The 23,466-nt window shown below is 35.8% G+C and overlaps 1 protein-coding gene across 4 annotated transcripts in view; it reads left to right on the forward strand.

Annotated features, from left to right (window-relative positions):
* RAB6A (RAB6A, member RAS oncogene family) overlaps positions 1–23,466 on the forward strand; it is an 82,909-nt gene that overhangs the window by 32,140 nt on the left and 27,303 nt on the right. For 2 of the 4 annotated variants that reach the window (XM_070625926.1, XM_070625928.1), the window contains exons 3-6: positions 9,478–9,531; positions 11,097–11,202; positions 13,030–13,141; positions 18,489–18,582. In XM_070625926.1, coding sequence (XP_070482027.1) covers positions 9,478–9,531; positions 11,097–11,202; positions 13,030–13,141; positions 18,489–18,582 — 366 coding nt within the window. Of the gene's footprint in view, positions 1–9,477; positions 9,532–10,924; positions 11,031–11,096; positions 11,203–13,029; positions 13,142–18,488; positions 18,583–23,466 lie in introns of all 4 variants that reach the window. The other 2 variants (XM_070625927.1, XM_070625929.1) reach the window with 1 other exon arrangement.

The raw sequence follows: 23,466 nt of genomic DNA on the forward strand, positions 1-23,466 counted from the left end.
GACACCTCCATTTGGGTATCAGTTGGCATCTCAAACTTGATGTAGTCAAAACTGAGTTCTTAATACTCTCCCTCAAACCTGATTTTCCTGTAATGTTTCCCATTTCAGTTAACAACAACACAGGCTTTCAGTAAACTCAGGTTACCTTCGTGTCACACTCAATTTCTTTTTCTTTCATATCCCACTTCTAGTCTATCAGCAAATCCTATTGGCACTGCTTTTTAAAATGTATCTGAATTCTTTCCCTTCTTCCACCCCAACTAAAACCACACTGGTCCAAGTCACCAAAAATAGCCTCCTAAATGAGCTCTCTGCTTCCCTTGCCCACCATTGGGTTAATTTCAACAGGATGGCCAGAATGATTCTCCTATAAGTTAAAAGTCAGTGGTGAAAATATTCCAAAATTGATTGTGGTGATAGCTGTGTAATTCTGTGAATATAATAAAAACCATTGAATTGTGGAAGTGAAAGACCTATACAACGAAAACTACAGGACTTTCCTGAAAGAAATTGATGACGACATAAAGAGAGGGAAAGACATTCCATGCACGTGGATTGGAAGAATAAACATAGTTAAAATGTCCATACTACCTAAAGCAATCTACAGTTTCAGTGCAATCCCAATCAGAATCCCAATGACATTCTTTACAGAATTAGAAGAAAGAACCCTAAAATTCATATGGGGCAACAAAAGACCCCGAATTGCTAAAGCAATCCTGAGAAAAAAGAACAAAGCTGGAGGCATCACAATCCCTGACCTCAAAACATACTACAAAGCTACGGTAATCAAAACAGCATGGTACTGGTACAAAAACAGGTGCACAGATCAATGGAACAGAATTGAAAGCCCAGAAATACAACCACACATCTATGGACAGCTAATCTTCGACAAAGGAGCTGAGGACCTACAATGGAGAAAAGAAAGTCTCTTCAACAAATGGTGCTGGGGAAACTGGAAAGCCGCATGTAAAAGAATGAAAATTGACCATTCTTTTTCACCATTCACAAAAATAAACTCAAAATGGATCAAAGACCTAAAGGTAAGACCTGAAACCATAAGGCTTCCAGAAGAAAATATAGGCAGTACACTCTTTGACATCAGTGTTAAAAGGATCTTTTTGGACACCATGTCTTCTCAGATGAGGGAAACAATAGAAAGAATAAACAAATGGGACTTCATCAGACTAAAGAGCTTCTTCAAGACAAGGGAAAACAGGATTGAAACAAAAAAACAACTCACTAATTGGGAAAAAATATTTGCAAGTCATATACCTGACACAGGGTTGATCTCCATAATATATAAAGAACTCACACAACTCAACAACAAAAAATCAAACAACCCGCTCAAAAAATGGGCAGGAGATGTGAACAGACATTTCTCCAAAGAAGATAGATGGATGGCCAATAGGCACATGAAAAGATGGTCATCATCACTGATCATCAGGGAAATGCAAATCAAAACTACACTAAGATATCACCTTACGCCCATTAGAATGGCAAAAACAACCAAAACAAAAAGTAACAAATGTTGGAGAGGTTGTGGAGAAGAAGGAACCCTCACACACTGCTGGTGGGAATGCAAACTGGTGCAGCCACTATGAAAAACAGTATGGAGATTTCTCAAAAAATTGAAAATACAAATCCCATATGATCTGGCCATCCCACTACTGGGTATCTGTTCAAAGAACTTGAAATCAGCAATTCCAAAAGTCGCATGCACCCCCATGTTCATTGCAGCATTATTTACAGTAGCCAAGATGTGGAAGCAACCTAAGTGCCCATCAGCTGATGATTGGATAAAGAAGATATGGTATATATACACAATGGAATGCTACTCAGCCATGAAAAGGAATAAAATCGTCCCATTCACAACAACATGGATGGACCTTGAGGGTATTATGTTAAGTGAAATAAGCCCGATAGAGAAGGACAATCTCTCTGTGACTCCACTCACATGTGGAAGTTAAACATGTAGACAAAGAGAACAGATTAGTGGCTTCCAGGGGAAAGAGGGGGTGAGGGGTGGGCACAGAGGGTGAAGTGGTACACCTGCAACACAACTGACAAACAATTATTTACAACTGATGTTTCACAAAATTGTAAACTATCATAATCTCAATAAAAATTTTTTTAAAAACCATTGAATTGTATTACTTTAAATGGTTGAATTGTATGGTATGTGAATTTTATCTCTATAAAGCTGTGAAAAAAAGTCATATCAGGTCATTCTTCTGAATATTCCATCTTATTTATAGTACCTTGCTGTGGACTGGTAACAGTTGGGGCTAGCATCAGTCATTGGACTACTCTTTGAATAGTACTAGCCTGTTAAGACCCTGTTGTCCTCCCTACTTCATTACCTTTGTGATCTCATCTCTACTACTTTCCCCGCATTCTCAAATCTCCAGCTGCAGAAACCTCTTTGCTGTTCCTTGAACTCGTTAGGGGCCCCTCTTATCTCACAGCCTTTGCACCTTGTGGAAAGCTTTAAACCTAAATGTCTAGATGGGTATTCTTGTTTGATAATTCTGGAAATTTGAGGACAGATATATGGGGTTCAGTTTATTATTGCCACTTTTTTACTTGAAAATTCTTCATAAACATTTTTATACATTTTCAAAAGTCGTAAGTTGATCATATCAGTAGATGCAGAAAAAGTATTTGACAAAATGCAACGCTCATTCATGATAAAAACTTCCAGTAAACTAGGAATAGAGAGGAACTTGCTCAACTTGATAAAGAATATCTTTTAAAAAGCCTGTATCTGACATCATACTTAATGGTAAGAAGCTCAAAACTTTCCCACTAAGATCAGGAACAAAGCAAGGATGTCCCCTCTCACCTCTGCTTTTGAGCATTGTACTGGAAATCCTCACTAATGCAGTAAGGCAAAAAACAGGAAATAGACAGTATACAGATTGGGAAGGAAGAAATAAAACTGTCTTTGTTTGCAAATGATCATGACTGTCTTTGTAGAAAATCCCAGAGAATCAACAAAAAAACTCCTGGAACTAGTAAGTGATTGTATAGCAAGATTGTAGGATACAAGGTTAATATATAAAGTCAGTTGCTTTCCTGTATATTAGCAACAAGCGAATGGAATTTAAGATTAAAAAAACAATACCATTTACATTAGCATCATGCAAAATGAAATACTTAGGCATAAATCTGACAAAATATGTACCAGATCTCTATGTGGAAAAAACTATGAAACGCTAGTGAAAGATATCAAAGAAGGGGCTGGCCCAGTGGTGCAGCAGTTAAGTGTGCACGTTCTGCTTCGGTGGCCCAGGGTTCACCGGTTCGGATCCTGGGTGGGGACATGGCACCGCTTGGCAAACCATGCTGTGGTAGGCATCCCACATATAAAGTAGAGGAAGAAGAATACGGATGTTAGCTCAGGGCCAGTCTTCCCCAGCAAAAAGAGGAAGATTGGCAGCAGATGTTAGCTCAGGGCTAATCTTCCTCAAAAAAACAAAAAGATATCAAAGAAGAAATAAATGGAGAGATATTCTGTGTTCTTCAATAGGAATACTCAATATTGTCAAGTTGTCAGTTGTTCCCAGCTAGGTCCATAGATTCAACACAATCCAATCAAAATCCCAGCAAGTTGTTTGTAGATATTGACAAGCTGATTCTAAAATTTATATAGAGAGGCAAAAGACCTAGAATAGCCAACACAATATTGAAGGAGAAGAACAAAGTCAGAGGACTGATGCTACCCAACTTCAGGGCATACTATAAAGCAACAGTAATCAAGACAGTGTGATATTGGCAAAAGAACAGATAAATAGATCAGTGGAACAAGGTTTGGAAAAAACCTCGTTTTCCAAACCTGTGTTTCTCCTTTACTGTCATACTGCCACCACACTCACATCATTCCTGACACCAGATGAGTGGGGACTTTCCCACACCAAACAATTCTGTGACACCAGCTGGGTGTCCTGCAATTTAACTCAATTCTGACATTCTCTACATGGTGATAGCATCAGATCCCACAGTGTCACAAGACTGCCCCCCAATTCAGATGCCAATTGCAAGTGGTAGCTCCCCAGGTTACCCACAACTTCTGTCCTATATGGCTACAAATCAGGTTCCTATGAGCTCCTCCCCCTTCAATTTGATGATTTGCTAGAACAGCTCACAGAAGTCAGGGAAACACTTACTTATGTTTACCTGTTTATTAAAGGATATGATAAAGGATATAGATGAACAGTCTGATGAAAAGATACATAGGGCGAGGTCTGGGAGGGTCCAGAGTACAAGAGCTTCTATCCGCATGTAGTTGAGGTGCATCACCTTCCCAGCTTATGGATGTGTCCACAACCTGGAAGCTCTCTGAACCCTGTAGTTTTGGGATTTTTAAGGAGGCTTCGTCACAGAGGCATGGTCAATTATTAAGTCCATTTCCACCCCTCTGCCCTCTCTAGAGAACAGGGAGTGGGGCTGAAAATTCCAAAGTTCTAATCATGGCTTGGTCTTTCTGGTGACTAGCCCCCATCTAGGAGGCACCCAGAGTTGCCTCATTAGAACAAGAGATGCTCCTAGTGCTCTTTTTTAAAATTTTATTTATTTTATTTATTTTTATTTTTCCTTTTCCTCCTCAAAGCCCCCTGCTACATAGTTGTGTATTTTTAGTTATGAGTCCTTCTAGTTGTGGCATTTGGAATGCTACCTCAGTATGGCTTGATGAGCGGTGGGTGCCATGTCCACGCCCGGGATCCGAACAGGCAAAACTCTGGGCTGCCAAAGTGGAGCGTGCAAACTTAACCACTCCCACTCGGCCACGGGTCCGGCCCCCACTCCTAGTGCTCTTATCACTTAGGAATTTACAAAGGTTTCAGGAGCCCTGTGTGAGAAATTGGGGACAGAGACCAATATATATTTCTTATTATTTCACAAACAGAATAGAGAGTTCAGAAATAGACCCACATGAATGTAGTCAACTGATCTTTGACAAAGGAGCAAAAGCAATACAATAGAGCAAAGATAGTCTCTTCGGCAGTGGTGCTGGAACAACTGGATATCCACATGCAAAGTAATAAATCTCAACATAGAGGTTACACCTTTCACAAAAATTAACTCAAAATGCATCACAGACCTCAATGTGAAACGTAAAAGTATAAAACTCCTAGAAGATAACATTGGAGAAAACCTAGATGGCCTTGGATATGGCGGTGACTTTTTACATACAACAACAAAGGCAAAATCCATAAAAGAAACCATTGATAAGCTAGACTTTATTAAAATTAAAAAACTTCTGCTCTGCAGAAGACAGTTTCAAGAGAATGAGAAGACAAGCCACAAACTGGGATAAAATATTTGCATAAGACACTATGACAAAAGACTATTATCCAAAATAGACAAAGCGCTCTTAAATTGATGTGTTGACAGATATATACCTATGAAACTACCACCAGAATCAAGATTAAGAACATTTCCATCATCCCAAAAGGAATTTGCTTTTAATTAAGCCATTTATTAAAAACCATAAAGATCACGGAACAGAGATGACTAAAATATAAATCTGCCATTTACAGAAAGTCATTTAAATAAAAAGCTAATGAATATGAACTGTATGTATTTTATTATCATTCTTTTGAATATTTCAGAAATGGTTTAGCCACCTCTTAAGACATGAAAAAAGCAAGTTTAGAAGTGAAAAATAGTTAATGAGCAAGAGTGCTTCTTTTTCTTTTGGATCCCTTTAGATCATGTATCCCCAATTTTCTAGGTCCCTGCAACTCGACAGCTTATAGGCTTCACCTAGATGACCTGCTCTGTATACAGTATTTTGATTCTGAGCAATGTTTCTATCTATCCTCAGCAGAGAAGCTACAAATACCAGTCTCAGGGACTGAAAAAAGTATTTATGTCATTGAGCCATATGTGGCAAATGACTGAGAGTGTAAGCTCAAATCTTTGGGAGTAGAACCAAATACCATAAACTAAAAAATCTAAACTAGGGTCAGAATCTTAGGCTAAAGAATTATGAACTAGAGCCTGTATTTAGGGTTCTCTGGGTGTTTCTAAAGAATTTTGTTATACCCAAGTTGTGAAATTAAAGAGGCATATTTGAAAGTCCCGTTGCTGTTTTTTCAATGCAGAGACTATTGCTGCTGTTCAGTCGGACATTTATAAGGGCAGTGATGTTGATGGGGTGAAGTTATATAGAATTTGACAAATATGGAAAGATTTACTCTTTGTGAAAAAGTTGTGACTAATGAAGCCAAAATATCATTGTACTTTGGCAGTAGTAGAAGACGCTAGTTAACAATATGAGCTACAAGTTTTTGTAAGAATTAGGTACACTGCTAGATATGTCTTAGTTTAGCTGTAACAAGAAAATTGGGATGATATAGCACCCTACATCCTTACTTAGGGAAATTGGCTTGATAGTATATCAGGTATTGTCTTTGAATATGAAGAATTGACCGAATGTGCTTAGCTGGCAACTTTGTTATTAGGTGAAGAGTGCTTCAGTGAATCATTTGAAGATAGCCTTCTCCCACCCCAACCACACACACAACAGGAAGACTTCTGAAATGAATAACTAAAGAGCTAGTCTCATTGCTAGAAATTTATTTGGCTAATGTAAGCTAAATGTAATGTATATCTGAAACTTAGTTTAAGTTCAGTTTCATTTCACACAAAAAAATGAATTTTAGGTGCTGGCCCAATGGCATAGTGGTTGAGTTTGGTGCACTCTGCTTTGGCAGCCGGGGTTTGCATGTTCCGATTCCAGGCGTGGACCTCTGCCACTCATCAGCCATGCTGTGGCAGTGACCCACATATAAAGTGGAGGAAAATCAGCAACACATGTTAACTCAGGGCCAGTCTTCCTCAGAGGGAAAAAAAAAAATTTATGTAATTCTTAATTCATGCTCTATGTATGATTTCTTGGCACTGAATTGATTTCATTTACAGAAGAGGAAACTGGTTGGCCAGAAGAGTCCTTAATTGACCAAAATTTAGGCATTATGTCAAAGTGAAAGCAAAAAACTGTTACCTGGGAAACTGTTCTTTTTAGCTAGAGTCTGGAAGTGATTCTTCTAAGTTATTCTTGTTTTTCACCCTCTACCTGAGTCAACGCCATTTATTTAAAACTTAGAGAAGGCTGGAAAATATAGTCTTTTTAATGGGAAAAGTATGGATTTAAATAAGGGCAAGATGGATATTTATGTAGGCAATTAGCTGCCTCTGCCACACTGTCTGAGTAAACGAGGTTCTACTGGTGACATTTCTTAAAGGTAACCATATACCATTCCTGTACATTCCTCAGGTTTGTCAATTAGATGCTCTTGTGTAGTAATTCAACTTTTTAAACCTTATGGCAGAGTAGGATATACATTATCAGGTTGAATGTCATAAAATGGAATTAGTACTTAAGTTGATGTATTTAAGCCCTAAATTTAGGAACATAATTGAAATACATAGTCACATAGTTTAGATAAAGGAGGAAGCTTCTTTCTTTCTTTTTTTTTTTTAATAAAAGCCTGTGTGTAACTGAAATTTACAAAACTGCTCAAAAAAATTAAGACCTAAATAAAGGGAGAGACATCTCAGGTAAATGGATTGGAAGACTTAATATTGTTAAGATATCAATACTAACTCCCCAAAGCAATCTACAGATTCAATGCAATCTCTATCAAAATTCCTACTGCCATTTTTTTTAGAAATGAAAGAGCCGATCCCGATGTGCAATAGCCAAAACAGCTTTGAAAAAGAAAAATAAAGTTGGAGAACTTACACTTCCTTATTTCAGAACTTACTACAAAAGTACAATAATCAAAGCAGTGTGGTACTGGCACAGGGGTAGACATATAGACCAATGGAATAGAATTGAGAGCCCATAAATAAACCTATAGATCTATTGACAGTTTATTTTCGATAAAGATGCCAGGCCCAACCTACAGAATGAGACGAAATATTTTAAAATTACATATTTGATAAGAGTTTAATATCCAGAATGTATTAAAAACTCCTACAAATCAGTGACAAAACAACAAACTCAAATTTAAAAATGAGTAAAGGACTTGAATAGAAATTTCTCCAGAGAGGATATACAAATGGCCAATAAGCACATGAAAAGATGTTCAACATCATTAGTCATTAGAGAACTGCAAGTCAAAACTACAATAAGATTCCACTTCTCACCTACTAGGGTGGCTATTATTTATAAAAAAAGGAAAATAACAAATGTTGGCAAGGATCTGGAAAAATTGGAACCTTCATGCATCACTAGTGGGAATTTAAAATGGTACAGCCACTGTTGAAAAGTCTGACGTTTCCTCACGAAGTTGAATGGAGTAACCATATGGCCTAGCAGTTCCACTCCTAGATATCTGCTGAAAAGAATTGAGAACAGGAATTCACAGTAGCCAAAAGGTGGAAACAATCCAAATGTCCAATCACTAGATGAATGGATAAACAATTTGTGGTATATCCATTATAAGTTATTGCTTAATTGGCACAGTGTTTCTGTTTGGAGTAATGAAAAAGTTTTGGAAATAGTGTTGACAGTTGTACATCATTGTGAATGTAATTAATGCCATTGAATTGTACACTTAAAATGGGTAAAATGTTAAATTTTATGATATGTATTTTTTTAGCACAATTTAAAAATAAAACCTCTTAAAAAACTGTATCAGTGTCAGTGTAGATTTATCAGTTTTAACAAATGTACCACTCTGGTAGGGGATGTTGGTAATAGGGGATGCTATGCATATGCAGGGGCAAGGAGTATATGGGAAATCTCTGTACCTTCCTCTCAGTTTTGCTATGAACCTAAAACTGCTCTTAAAAAAATAGTCTTTTAGGGGCCGGCCCCGTGGCCGAGTGGTTAAGTTCGTGTGCTCTGCCTTGGTGGCCCAGGGTTTGGATTCTGGGGGTGGACATGGCACCACTCATCAAGCCACACTGAGGTGGCGTCCCACGTGCCACAACTAGAAGGACCCACAACTAAAATACACAACTATGTACTGGGGGGCTTTGGGGAGAAAAAGGAAAAATAAAGTCTTTAAAAAAAAATCTTTTAAAAAAATCGTTAAGATGGTTCATTTTCTATGTGATTTACCACAGTTTTAAAATGTTTAAATGTATATATCAATGTATATTGGAAAGATCTGGACTCTTACTCCAAACTCTACAGCAGAAGATTTCTGTCCTTTGGCAAGTTATTTTATTTCTCTGAACCTCAATACTGTTATCTATAAAATGAGAAAAATAGGGATGATAATAGCTACCTTGCAGAGATGTATAAAGTTTAGAGATGGCATAAAGGGCTTAAAAGAATCCCCAATACACGGCAAGTCCTAAATGTGGAAGCCATTATCACTGAAAATTTTGTTCATTCTTACTTGGCTGTGATATTTATTTATTATTTCTTCCGCAATCATAATTCCCATTTGAACCCTAAATTGCTGGCTGCCATTAAGCTGTTATTGTTTTTTAACTTTGTTTTGTTTTATTTTACAGGCAACAATTGGTATTGACTTTTTATCAAAAACAATGTATTTGGAGGATCGAACAGTGAGTAATGTTTTCAGTGTGCAATTTTCTGCAACACTCCAGGATAGAAAACTATGATCAAAGCTATAATCAATGATGTCACTGTAAGAAGTGTTTAGCAAAGTTGCCAAAGTTAGTTTATAGGCGTTTAGAAAAAAAACTTATTATGGGTGAGTAGTACTTAGCATTCTGACTTCTTATCCCCAAGTGAAATCCAAAGGGGAGAGAAAGCCAAAGTATTTGTAAAACTTGATGGCCATAGGCTTGTTAAACAAAATTTGTCATCTTGATTTGGAAAAATGATGACAACTAGTATTGAGATGATAGAGTATTTTCATGAAGAAATGACAGCTGCTAAAGACCTTTGGAATGCCAGCCACTCTTGAGACATTCAGAAAGATTTCGTTTGAATATCACACAGTTTGTGAACTCCAAGATTTTGTTTGTCAGAATATGATGTACACCAAAGTGACATGTATTTACTTGTTGGATTTTTGTCTTCCATCTTTTGGAACGCTCCCTTTAAGTACAATGTAAATTCTGTATTCTAGCCCACTATCCCTTGAAGAGATTTCTGTCACTTAAACAGTGACTATCTGAAATGCAGTATTTTGGGACCTATACTCAAAAAAACATTATCTCTAATGCTGTTTCTTAAAAGTGTGTGAGTTTTTTCTTTGGATGTTCTCTTTTATGTTCTAATATATAGCATGCTATTTCTTAACATTTGAAAGCTTGGAAACTGTTTTATAATTATAGAAGAACTTAATGCTGGTTTTCAGGCTTTTCTTCCTTGAATGTAGATGTGAAAAAGTAAGAAAGTAAAGAAACTTTACAAGTATTGTAGGGTTACAAAAAGATGTTTCTCCTTTGTTATGAGATTATATACAGTGTTCTGGGAAGAAATGTGTGGAAGAAACAGAAGCACAGTAGTCAGAGACTCAATTTCAAAGTGTTCTGGATGCAATGAAAAGGGGCATTTTAGCTTCAGGGAAGCATTAATTCCTTTACTCTGATAGCCTGGGCTGCTCGTTGACATTTACTTTCATTTTTCCTTTTATGCTCACTGTTTAAACATCAGCATCTTGTACCTTTTGCTGTCTAGAAGGCATAGAATTCAAAGAGAAGTTATAGGGAGGGGAAAAAAGGAAACTGTATTTCTGATTCTGTGAAATCTTTCTCATTGTCATTTATAAGTCATGTACCTTCAGAGCAAGCAAATTTTTAATATTACTCTCTGTTGAAAAAGCAAAGAAGTTTTATGTTACTTCCATTCCTCACATCCCTGCAACTTTCTGCATGAGTCTCCTTTTTACCTCTTTCCCACCTTCCTCCTTTTAAAAACATTATTTCTTTTTTCTTTTTAGTATAAGTTTGGTTTTTTTTTTTTTATTTACTTTTTCCCATCCCACAGATCAGGCTGCAGCTGTGGGATACTGCGGGTCAGGAACGTTTCCGTAGCCTCATTCCCAGTTACATCCGTGATTCTGCTGCAGCCGTAGTAGTTTACGATATCACAAGTAGGTATTTTGCAATGGGTTGACCTTTCTTACTTTTTTTGCTTGTTTGACTGATTTTATTGTTAGGTACGATTGCAATTATGGGACACAGCAGGTCAAGAGCGGTTCAGGAGCTTGATTCCTAGCTACATTCGTGACTCCACTGTGGCAGTTGTTGTTTATGATATCACAAGTGAGTGGGGGGAATTACGCATTTCTAATCTTCTTTCATCCTTTAGCTTAGCTGCATGCATGTTCTTGTCTTGTGCTTGTTTTCCATACTGGCATGTAAAAATGAGTTTTGTCATAGCAAAACTTATCACAGACCACCTAGGTCGGAGATATCTGCTTTGGTGTTTGTACCAATATGCTTTATTTCTACTTGCCAGGGTTTTTTTGCCTGAAAATTTTCCTTCAGGTCCCATTATGAATCCTCTCCAAGGCTTTCTTAGTATCCTGTTATCCCTAAGCCACACCATAATTATGGTTGGAAGAATGTTTCCTTCTTCATTTAACTTGATCTCAGATTTCTCTAAAATAAAATAATCTGCATTTAAGCCTCTTGCCAAGTTTTCCAAATCCTCCAAGGCTTCTGTTGAGCCTGTTAAAAGCTTCCGCTAGCCAGCTTTTCTCTGCTTTCCCCTTCCAGCCATCCTCTGTCTATAGAGGAAGGCAGAGAAAACACAATGTGCAATTTTCTACTAATCATTTTCATTTGAATCATATCTGGATTCTGTGACTGTGTTACTTGGTTGCTAACAAATTACACTTTCGTTTCTCTCTGAGAAAAAAATTTTAAATGGGAAACTAAAACAAGTAATAGTCTTCTCTTTTTCTTTTCCTTAAAGACTGAAGAATGCCTTTGGCATTTTAAGTGACTGTGAATTTTCCATGGAGCGTTGGTGACTGACAGGGAAATGCTCTCTGATTAAAATTCTTTGTAAATTGGTTTATGATATATATTAGGCAATATTAAACATCATTCTATGTAGTGGTCCATAATTTATAGAAAAACCAAGAGAGTACTGTATGTTGGACTTCTTTAAAAACATCTTATATAAACAAACTATTGATTTGAACTAGTAATACTGCTACTTTTTTTTTCTTCATATCTGTTCAACCAGAAGTCGTATCTACTTAAGAATTGCCATGGCAGAATTCTAAGTTAGAAGTTTGCCTTCAGAGACTTTTTTTTTCTTTTTTTCTTTTCGGTTAGGTGCTATATGCCATCTTTCTTTCCTTGAAGCTTTACTTTGGGTTGCTACTTGTTTAAGATAATGTATGTTCATTATTGTGCATTGACAAGTTTTGCAGCTTTAAAATGTTTGTGCTTACTTTAACCAAATCAAATGAAACCTAGTGTATTTTTCTTTAAAAATTGTGTATATGAGGTTAAAATATTAGTGAACTGTTTTCTTTAGCTGATGTAAAAAGTGTTGAAGTACTCTACTTAGAATCCAGTTCTAGAAAGGATGGATTTTGTTATAAGTGATTCTGATGCATAAAACTAATAAACTTCAAGTTAAAGTGATCACAAACTGAATAAGCAATGCAAATAGAGTGGTGTTGAAAGCTATTTAAAGGCTTTACAAATTTTCTGGATGTGTTGGGACTTACTGGCTGACATACTTTGGAGATGCTTTCTTTGTCATGTTTGGTATGTGTAAGTAATCAAAAAAGCGTTGTGGCAATGTAACACCATATTATCTGCCATAGCTGTCCTTACATTTTAAAAGTTTTTTTTCAATTGCATATAGTACACTGCACTCATTTGGTCACATCCAAAAATTTTAAACTGCTATAAAAGGAATCTAAACGATTTTATTCTTGTGATTTGTTTAGATCACTGACAGTTGCACTCAGATAAAATGGAGTTATGTTGCAGGCACATTAAAAGTGAGTCCTAATGTGCCAGTCCCCTTCCAACTTCCAGGGCTTTTTTTTTCTTTCTTTTTTTGGTCCATGACTTGGGGAGGCATTTGCAGTAACACTAATCTCTCTGTCCACCCTCCCATACCAGATGTTAACTCATTCCAGCAAACTACGAAATGGATTGATGATGTCAGAACAGAAAGAGGAAGTGATGTTATCATCATGCTAGTAGGAAATAAAACAGACCTTGCTGACAAGAGGTATGGAGTGATTTTGTACGTGTATGGAATGTTTGATTTCTTTGTTAAACAGCCTAATAGTTTTGTTACCGGAGAATTGTTTTGAAAGGAGACATGTTTAATCCTTAAGTTTATATCCCCGTTTTCTTTAGTGTGGCAACCTAAAATATAAATGTAAACATTAAACTCAGTCCTTAAAGGAAAATTAGTGTTTTTGTTTTGTGTAACTACGTGTGTGAATAACTCTCATGCAAGATTATTTAAATTTGGAAAAAAGATTGTTTACACATGAAGTGGATAGCTGTTTTGCTTGTTTTAGGCCTCATAAACACGAGCAGTGTTCAGTTAAAGAACAAAATGTTTTAAAAAATAAATCTTATCTTTAAAAATTATTTATAATGATTAAATGCACACTTTCTTGGTAGTCTTCTTATAAATATTCATTGTAATTCAGTGGTGTAGTGTTTTCTTTTCTTTGTTTTTTTTTTTTTTCCCTTAAATTGTATGATTGAGCCAGACTGTGTGGTTGAACTGAATAGCCTGATTGTGATACCTTAGTCAAATGAGCAAAGCCATATTCAAGTCACAGGATCCAAAATGTATTAACATCACTTTAGAACCCATGGCTTGAATATCTGCCTTCAGCATTCCTAAGTGACCTACTAGATATTCTTTCTGCTTTAAATAGTCTTGACCATTTTACTTAACAGTTGAAGCTTTTACTATTTATTATTTGTTTATTCACGAGTTGAATATTGAAATTCGGGTAGTGAACTTGTGCTATTAATTAAAATGTTGCAAGGAAATCCAGTATGTTCAAAGGATTGTGGAAAAGTTAAGCCCATTTCTGCCCTTGGTACCTCATTTGGAATTGGCACTTTGGTGACAAAAAATGTCTTTCTTAATTTAGAAGTAATTTAAAAGTATGATTTTGTCTTTTCTTTATGAAAATCATTTTTTGGACATCAATTTGCCATCATATAAATCTTTACTACTTTATTTATCTCCAGTATGAGAATTTGAAGATCACATAGGTATATATTCTACTAGAGAGTCCCTGGATACCTTCATTTTTAGATAGAAAAATTGTAAATCTGAATTGTTTCCCTTTATAGCCAGAGTTTTCTAAAAGGATGCTGATAAGCATCTGTTCTTTTATTGCGTAATGTTTCAGTTGAGTACACAAATGCTAGAAACTTATCTAAATTATATTTACAATAATTTTTCTTTAAGGTAGTATTTGTTCATTGCTCTGGAATTACCATGTTTCTCAGTGATTTTTGCCAGACTCTCACCCTTCAGCTATTCACATTTAAAAAAATTATAGCCTTGTTCATTCCACTAAAATAATTTTAAAATGAGTAAAAGATTTAAATGCTTTTTAAAAAAGCATCAAAGGAAAATCTTTTGGTAGTGGGTGGTCTTTTATAAGCATGACATGAAACCCTGAAGCCATAATGGGAAAGATTGATAAGTTTGAATACACAAATATAAAGATCATATTCATCTATTAGATCAGCCATTATTCAGAAGGTTGATAATGCACAGTATCATCTAGAGTCTGAATAAACAAAAAGCCTCATACACTGAAAATGTAGCTAATACAATTTGGAGGGGGAAACGGTTTAACAACATTGGAATTTAAAATACTCATTGACTCAAATCCACTTCCACTAATTTATTCCACAGATATTCCCACAGAAATGTGAGAAGATGAACATATAAGAATGTTTATTACAATATTATTTGTAATAGTAAAAAATTAAAATCAATCTGAATGTTCATCAGTAGCAGTAGCATTTTATAAGTGAAATACTTGTAGCCACTTAAAAGAATGAGAGGAATTTATTGCTAACACATGAAGCTTACAAAACTATTTAATCACTGTGTATAGCATGATACTCTTTCTGTTAAAAAAAATTGAAAGATGGTAGATTTATATATGCTTTTGCTTAGAACAAATTTGCATAAACATTTATGGAACTTAACTGTAGCTATCTTAGGGAAGGGAGTGAGATTATGGAGGACTTTATTGTGATGATTGGTCTTTTAAAATTGATTACTTTTGGAGTCAGAAGAAAAGTTTTAATAACTATTCAAGTTAAATGTCATTATCACTTTCTTTGAGAATTAAATACTTTTTGTGATAAAACGTGGAGGAAAGACCAGAATATATCTGTTGTGTCTCAGTATAAACACCCAAATGCTCAGTACTCTTTCCGTCCCCTGTAGTCCACTGACTCCCAGATGTTTCAAACCTGAGAATCACTTGGTAAATATGGCTTATTAGACCCTCTTTTAAGATTCTGGCTAGAAAGGTCAACTTTTTAAATTTGTGGGGTTTTGATCCTGCTTCTACATATTGTTATTCAATCAGTCTAGAGTGGGGCCCTTGACTCCATATTTTAAAGAGTCTTCCTAAGTGAGTGACAAAATCAAACCCTGATTGGGATCATTGCTATAGCTAACCTTCAGCCGTTTTATTAGGGTGACTTACGGTTCTGACATGAGGAAAGATTTCTGCCTGGAATCTTTCATGTGTAGGGTTTACAGACTAATAATCATTCATTCAAGAAGTATTTATCGAGTATCACTTACGTTTCAGAGGATGCTACTCTAGGATAGAGTAGGGAACAAAAAGACAAGTCTTCAAGGAACGTTTTATTGAACCAGACAACAAATAAGTAAAAAAAATACATAAGATGTTTGATAGTGATATATGCTATGGGTAAAAAATAAAGCAGGGAAAGAGAATATGAAATGTTAAGAGTGAGTTTGAAATATTATATGAGAAGATTACTGGTGACTTGAGTAGAGAGGCTAAGGAAGTAAGAGTTAACTATGCAGATATCTTGAGGAAGGAAAGGTCCTAGGCAGATAGCTCAGAAAACGCAAAAAGCCCTGAGTTGGAAATATACTTAGCTTATTTGAGGAACAACAAGGAGGCCTATATAGCTGGTGAGAGTGATGAAAAGAGCAGTAGGCAATGAGGTTTAAAAGAAATGATAACAAAGGCCAGGTCACGTAGGGCAAAAAGCAAAGTCTCTTTCTAAATGAGTTTGGAGGTTTTGAGCAGAGGAGTAACTTTTCATAGATCATCGTTTGCTCTCTTGAAAATATATAAGAGTAGAAGTGAGGGGCCAATCCAAACAAGAAATGGTTATGGACCAGGATAGTGGTAGCTTGTGTGGTGATCAGTGGTCACATTCAGATATATTTTCAAGGTAGAACTGTCAGGATATACAGAGGCAATGGATAGAATACACACTGATAGAGGGAATTTGCTGTGTGGGAGAAGGAGGAGTCAAAGATGACACCTAGATTCTTGGCCTGAATAAGTGCCATTAACTGAGTAGAAGAGACTGCATAAAGAGCTGATTTGGGATGGAATATCATGGCTTCAGTTTGGGTCATTTAAAGTTTAGAATGGCTGTTAGATATCCTAATATCTAATTAGATGTCAGGTAGGCAGCTGGCTATATGAGTCTGGAATTCAGAGTAGTGGTCCAGGCTAGATAGATAAGTTTGGGAGTCATCAGCATATAGATGGAATTCCAAACTATGAGACTGCATGGGATCACCAAGTGAGTAACTATAGATAGAGAAGAGGTCCAAGAAGTAAGTTTTAGGGCATCTGACAGAATTGTTTTTAGGAAATTTACACATTTAGAACTAAAGTTCTACAGATTGTCAACTTAATCTCAAATAGTTAAGAAAAGAAATGTGTGGTTTTAAAAATTTATACACACACATAAATACATAGAGAATAAGAAGATAAAACAAGCAGATGTAGTAAAACATTAACAATTGGATTGTTATGTAAGAGAATGTCCTTGTTTTTAGAGCATGGAGAATTTCTGGAATAATATCTTCTTGTAGACAAGAAGCGAGTGGAATCTAGAACATAAATCTTAAGTTTGGGGAGAAAGTTCCTCCATAGTAACAGGACTAGAGGTAGAATGTAAGGGCACACACACAAGTAGATCAGTAGATAGACGTAGTGTGGGAGCTTGTGAAAATTCTCTTGCATTGCTTCAGTTTTCTGTGTGTGTGTGACAAAGCAGAGTTTATCAGCTGATAGTTTAGATTCATTTCATTGGAATACTTGCATATTTATTAAAGACCTATGTGCCAGCTAGGTACTAGGAACATGAAGATAAATGAGATAACCTTGCACTTGAGGAGCTCCTAATTTGAGACACACTGCTAATTATAATGCATTACAAAATGCCCTCTAAAAGAAGTATTAAAATATCAATACTGTGTATTAAGACATTTTAACATACATGTCTTTTGACTCACTTGTTCTAATTTTACAAATCCACAAAATCCAACCTAAGGAATTAATCCACAGTGCACAAAATATTAAGCACAAAGAAGTTTATAGCAATAGCTTTCACAATAGTGTTAAATTTGAAAACAACTTACACTTTTAACAGTTTGGGAATGGTTATATAAATTATAGTAGCAAATTGACAAATTAGCCATAAAAAATTATTCTACACAAAGTTTTTAATCACAGGATAAATACTTATGATCAGAGAAAATAGCAGACTATTAAGTTTGTTGTTTTGTTGTTATTGTTGTTGTTGTTTTTGAGGAAGATTAGCCCTGAGCCGACGTCCACCACCAATCCCCCTCTTTTTGCTGAGGAAGATTGGCCCTGAGGCATGCCCATCTTCCTCTATTTTATATGTGGGACATCTGCCACAGCATGACTCGCTAAGGGTCCACGCCTGGGATCCAAACTGGCGAAACCTGGGCCGCTGAAGCGAAGTGCATGAACTTAACCACTGCGCCACCAGGCTGGCCCCCAGACTATTAAGTTCATTTGTTTGTTTTAATTTTTTTTTTTTTGAGATTGGCACCTGAGCTAACATCTGTTGCCAATCTTCTTTTTTCTTCTTTTTCTCCCCAAAACCCCCAGTACATAGTTGTATGTTCTAGTTGTAGGTCCTTCTGGCTCTGCTATGTGGGATGCCACCTCCGCATGGCTTGAAGACTGTTGCTAGATCCATGCCCAGGATCCACACTGGTGAAACCCTGGGCCACTGAAGCGGAGCGTGCAAACTTAACTACTTGGCCACGGGGCCAGCCCCCAGACTATTAAGTTTTTAAAAATAAAAATATTACAGATGAGCTCAGCCAAGTAAAAGCAAATCAATGAAAAGGTCCCTTTAAAAAAAATAGGTATAACATAAACACAGAAGTGCAAATTTTTATGTGTACTGCAGCCTGATGAATTTTCAAACTAGTTTTGCCTGTGTGACCAGCACCCATATCAAGAAAAATTATTTTCAGAACCTTGTTTATAATCTTTATATCTTTCAAAAAGAAGAATTTGCTTATATTTTTTATTTTTCTACAGACAAGTGTCAATTGAGGAAGGAGAAAGGAAAGCCAAAGAGCTGAATGTTATGTTTATTGAAACTAGTGCAAAAGCAGGATACAATGTAAAGCAGGTAAGTGTTCTTTGAGTATGGGTTGAGGTTATCAAATTGAACAAACATTATGAAATAATTGTGTGATTATTCTATTCTCTAGTGTAAGATTTTCTTCCAGTTAGCAACAGGAGGCCTCATGAACTAGCAACATATTATTAAACAGTGAAAAAATATAAATGTGGCAGTTTTTAGAAAAAGAGAAAAGACTTGTCAAACTTTTCAGATTGTGCACAGGACAGCTATTTTATTATGATTGCAAGATTATGTGAGTGCAAGGTAGTAAAGTCACCATTCTTTCACTGCATCCCTACTGCATTGTTTCAAGGTAAATTTTCTTTATTTTAGAGGTTGATGGTAAGATTATGATAAAAGAAAGCAAGTATTTGCTGTCAGCAATGGTGTTTTGATCGTTGTGAAAGTACATTGTGGTTACTTTATCCTTAATAAACTGCTGGTGTGTTAACAGTGTTTATAACATGAGTGTTTGGGGAGGTGGAAAATATGAGGAGACCTCACATTATCAAACTGTTTTCTAAAAGTTACGATAGCCAAAAACTCACCTGCTTAATTCTTCAGGGCTGCATATCATATACAGCAGTGGTCCAAGATTTGTAGGATTTATAGACCAATAAATTATTTTTTTAATTCTAAGTGATCAACAGAAGGTTAAAGTAATATCCTTTAAACTGAATAAGTAGAACTTTATGAAAAATTCTCTATATTGTTTCCATTTTTGGCACTTTATTTCCCATCTCTCCTTCCCTTGAAACATGTGTAAGTAATATTGAATTGTCACTGATTCCCTCCTTAGAGATACTGTTTCATGCTTCCACATCTTTGTTCATGCTGTTGTTCTCTTTGGTTAGAATACTGATTTTCTTTCCTGAATGATACCTACTGATCCTTTTAAGTTTCAGTTTAGATGTTAGCTCTTCAGAGACTTTTTCTCTGGCATTCTCCACCATCCCCCCAGGCTATTTCACTTGGTGATAAATGACCCTATTCTGTGTTTTCACAGACCCCTGGCCCCTTTGAAACCACTGTCATAGAACTTACCACATTATTACCACCATATTATCATATGTCACTGTCCTAGGACAAAGCAGTGAGTAGCTTCATCTAGCTTTCTCTATTATAGTCATTTTGATAAGGATGTGAGCTAGTTTCCTACATGTCAAAGTATTGCCTTCTCCAAGACATCTTTCAGTCTGGGTTAATGTCTAAAGGGATTGCTGTGGCCCCCTAGTCCTGACCCCAAGTAGTCTCATAGGTTTGGAAGCTCTAAAATCATCAGCATGTAATGAGTGCTAGTGATAGCTACTGTCTTCATAACATTTAATTGCTTACAAGTTTAGATAACTTGTAGGATGTGGAGAAGATGGGGTATGTCATTCATTTGCTATTTTATAAGCACATAGTGTTTTAACAGCTATATTGAATTATAATTTACATACCACAAAATTCAGTTGTTTTAAGTGTACAATTCAATTAATTTTAGTGAATTTACAGTATTGTACAACCATCACCACAATCTGATTTTGACATAATTTTTTCCAAAAGCCTGACCTAGGCAGACAGATATAGCTAACTTGTGATAATGAGGAGAGACTTCTTTTACAAAACAATCTTATCCTGAATTCAAAACCTATTTGCTACTTTATTATTTCTCCTTATTTAGAGAGCATGTGATTTTGCTGAAGTTCCTGATTCTATTGTGACTAGATTTTATCTTTTAAATATAAATATATTAAATATGACCAAAATTACCATTTTCAAATTTTGGAATAGAGCTGCCTTTTAATTTTTTTGTAGCTTCCTTCTTAACTCACAAAAACCATTACTTTTTGTTTTATAGGGAGGACCACAATATTAGAAGTTTATTTCAAAATTTAGAGACCCATGCTTTGTCAGCTTGTATATTTAGTTAAGGAAGAAAAAATTCCTTGGAACCCCCCCGAGTGAGAGAGTGAAACCAAAAAAGAATTAAAATCTTATTTTAATAAGTACATTTAAATAAAGGTTTAAATCCTCGCCTTTTAACTGTCAGTGATTAATCATGTAGAATATATTTCTGTCATGTGGGAAAATTACTGGCTGATTTTAAGTATTAGCTAAGAAATATATCACATTATTTTTTATGGATTGTCTATTCCCTGAATTAGTTTTTAATAAAGGAGCTGAACGACTACTCTAAGTATCATTTTAAAAACTTAGCCAATTAAATGACTAGAAATGGAAGTCTTTTCTTTTAGTTGCACTACAAATCACATCAATGTTAAAAAAAAAAATCCCAAAAGCATAACCTTTGATATCAATTGATATATTAGCTGTATAGAAAAATGCAAATTCAAAATGTAAATCAAATCTGCCAAATAACCATTGTCCAATTCCTGGAGTGAGAAAAGTTTTCTCTAAGACAGATATTTTTGAAACCCATACAGCTTACGGTTGAGGCTAGGAATGCATTTTTCCTCCACCTTACTGTCTTTGGCAGAGAGTAGAATACCTGATATCCAAACAAAGGTAACAAAGGACAGAGGTTTTAGAATCGCAGTTTGTCCCTATGAAGGGATCCTCGGATTAGAGAATTGTTTAATGGTTCTAACCTTTAATGTGCATAATAGTTACCTGGAAACTTATGTAAAATACAGGTTCCTGGGGCACTACTTCTAGACATCAATTCAGTAAATCTAGAGTAGTGTCATAAAATCTACATTTTTAACAAGAATCCCAGGAGATTTCTCATGCAAGCTATAATTTGTAAAAAGACATATAAAGCCATAGAGATGATTTAGCAAGTATGTCCAATTTATTCAGTTTGCTAGTTGTTTGAACAAGTATTGATCCCCTAATCCCTGCTAGATACAGAAGACAGGCCTCCTACATTCAGGTGCCTCCATATTCTGTTGAAGCCAAATTAGTACATAAGGAATTAAATATGTACCCAAGTGCCAAAATGTGTCTTTATGAAGTAGAACAAACCTAGTGAAACCCAGAAGCTCTTTTGACTCATTTGTATTCTCACCTTAGAACCAGTCATTTGGATACCTAGTCTTGTTGCTTCTGCTTTTCCCAGTGCTGTGTTAAGGCCCTTGTTTTCTGTTGCCTTGTCTATTACCAGAGTTTATTAGCCGATACCTGCCTCTAATCTTGCCCCTCTTTAGTTTATTCTCCACCATGCTATCCCAGAGTAATTGTTTTAAAATGCAGATCTGATCAGGTTACTTCTGTGAATTTTACTGTGAATTTTAAGCAAACTCCTTAGTATGTTATGCCCTGCTGTTCAAAAATCTTTGATCTAGCCCCTGTATAACGTCACTATCCTGATCTTTGGTCATTGTATACCCGTATGACGCTGCTTAAAGTGTCCCAAGTTTACTGTATTCTCATAGTTACATTGTATGTTATTGTCCCTCTTACTAAAATACTGGTTTCTTCACTGTCTGCTATTTGTAATTAAAAACTCAATTCAAGCATAATCAAATTTAGATTAAGTGCCTTTCCTAATTATTGCTGTAGTACCCTTTCTTACTTTTAATATAGAAGTTTTTCATCAATTCTGCCTCCCACTAGACTGAATTCAATAAATGTTCACTGGAAGATACACAGAGGTCTGTCTGTGTATAAGATGTGTTTATCAGTACTAAAATACTGCCTAGTTGTACTTTTCCATGTACACAGATAATTTCTAGCTTTCTGCTAATTGGATTCCCTTGTCCCCACTCCCTCTTTACTGGATCATAATGCATATAATAAAAGCTTAAAATGGGCTTTCTCTGTTGCTCTTTTTCCTTTTTAAAGAATTCAGAGAGATTTTATTAATGCATCATTTAATGTTTGACCATTTAATGTCTGGTTCAAGGGATTGGGCCTTAGTGCCTAAGAACTTTGGCTTAAAATAAAATAGATTTATTCCTACCCAATACTGCTACTTGTTCTTCTTATTTAAAAATGTTCTGTACTTAACCCTTGTGCTCTTTAGTCTGGTTTAAGCACTTAACCCTAAAACCCTGTTCTATCTTAAAGAATATTGTTGTAGTTTTTAAATAAAAACTATCAAAGCTAGAACTAGAATAAATATCTAACTTGATCATTTGTATTATATAGGTTATTTAAGTAATGTTTTTCATTCCACTCAATATTTCATAAAAAGACAGCCTGGGGCTGGCCCCGTGGCCGAGTGGTTAAGTTTGCGCGCTCCGCTGCAGGCGGCCCAGTGTTTCGTTGGTTCGAATCCTGGGCGCGGACATGGCACTGCTCATCAGACCACGCTGAGGCAGCGTCCCGCATGCCACAACTAGAAGGACCCACAACGAAATATACAACTGTGTACCGGGGGGCTTTGGGGAGAAAAAGGAGAAAAAAAAAAAATCTAAAAAAAAAAAAAAAAGACAGCCTAAGGAAAAAATTGTACCCCTTATTTTTCTAATTTTCTTTTTAAAAATGCAGTAATAGTGCTTTCTTTGTGAAAGTGGTATGGTATTTAAATTGCTGAAGGAAATGGTTATGATAAGGTGATTATTTAAGGCTCCACCTGACTTTTCATCTGAGAATTAGTACATTCTTTTAATGAAGTATTAAGTGTATGGGTGTCAACTTTTCTTATTATGTTCTCTAATTTTACAGTAGTGGGAAATGGAAAAAGAACAGACCTTTAACTTCTAAAATCATCAGTGCTTGTCAGAAGAAAAAGATTTCTTTGAAAGAGAAGGAAGGACTTTGTGAGAAATTCGTGATAGCTGCTGGGCATCAGGGCTAATACATCAATGAACGCTTGTGTACATATTCACAGTGGAGTTGTGTGTGTGTGTGTATGAGACAGTTATTTTATACCTGCTGCGAAAACATGCGTACTTTAAGCATTAGTAGAGATGGTGTCTTTTCCACCCCACTGTATCCTGT

Source organism: Equus przewalskii, chromosome 6, assembly GCF_037783145.1.
Source record: "Equus przewalskii isolate Varuska chromosome 6, EquPr2, whole genome shotgun sequence".
In the NCBI taxonomy this organism is placed as follows: domain Eukaryota; kingdom Metazoa; phylum Chordata; class Mammalia; order Perissodactyla; family Equidae; genus Equus; species Equus przewalskii.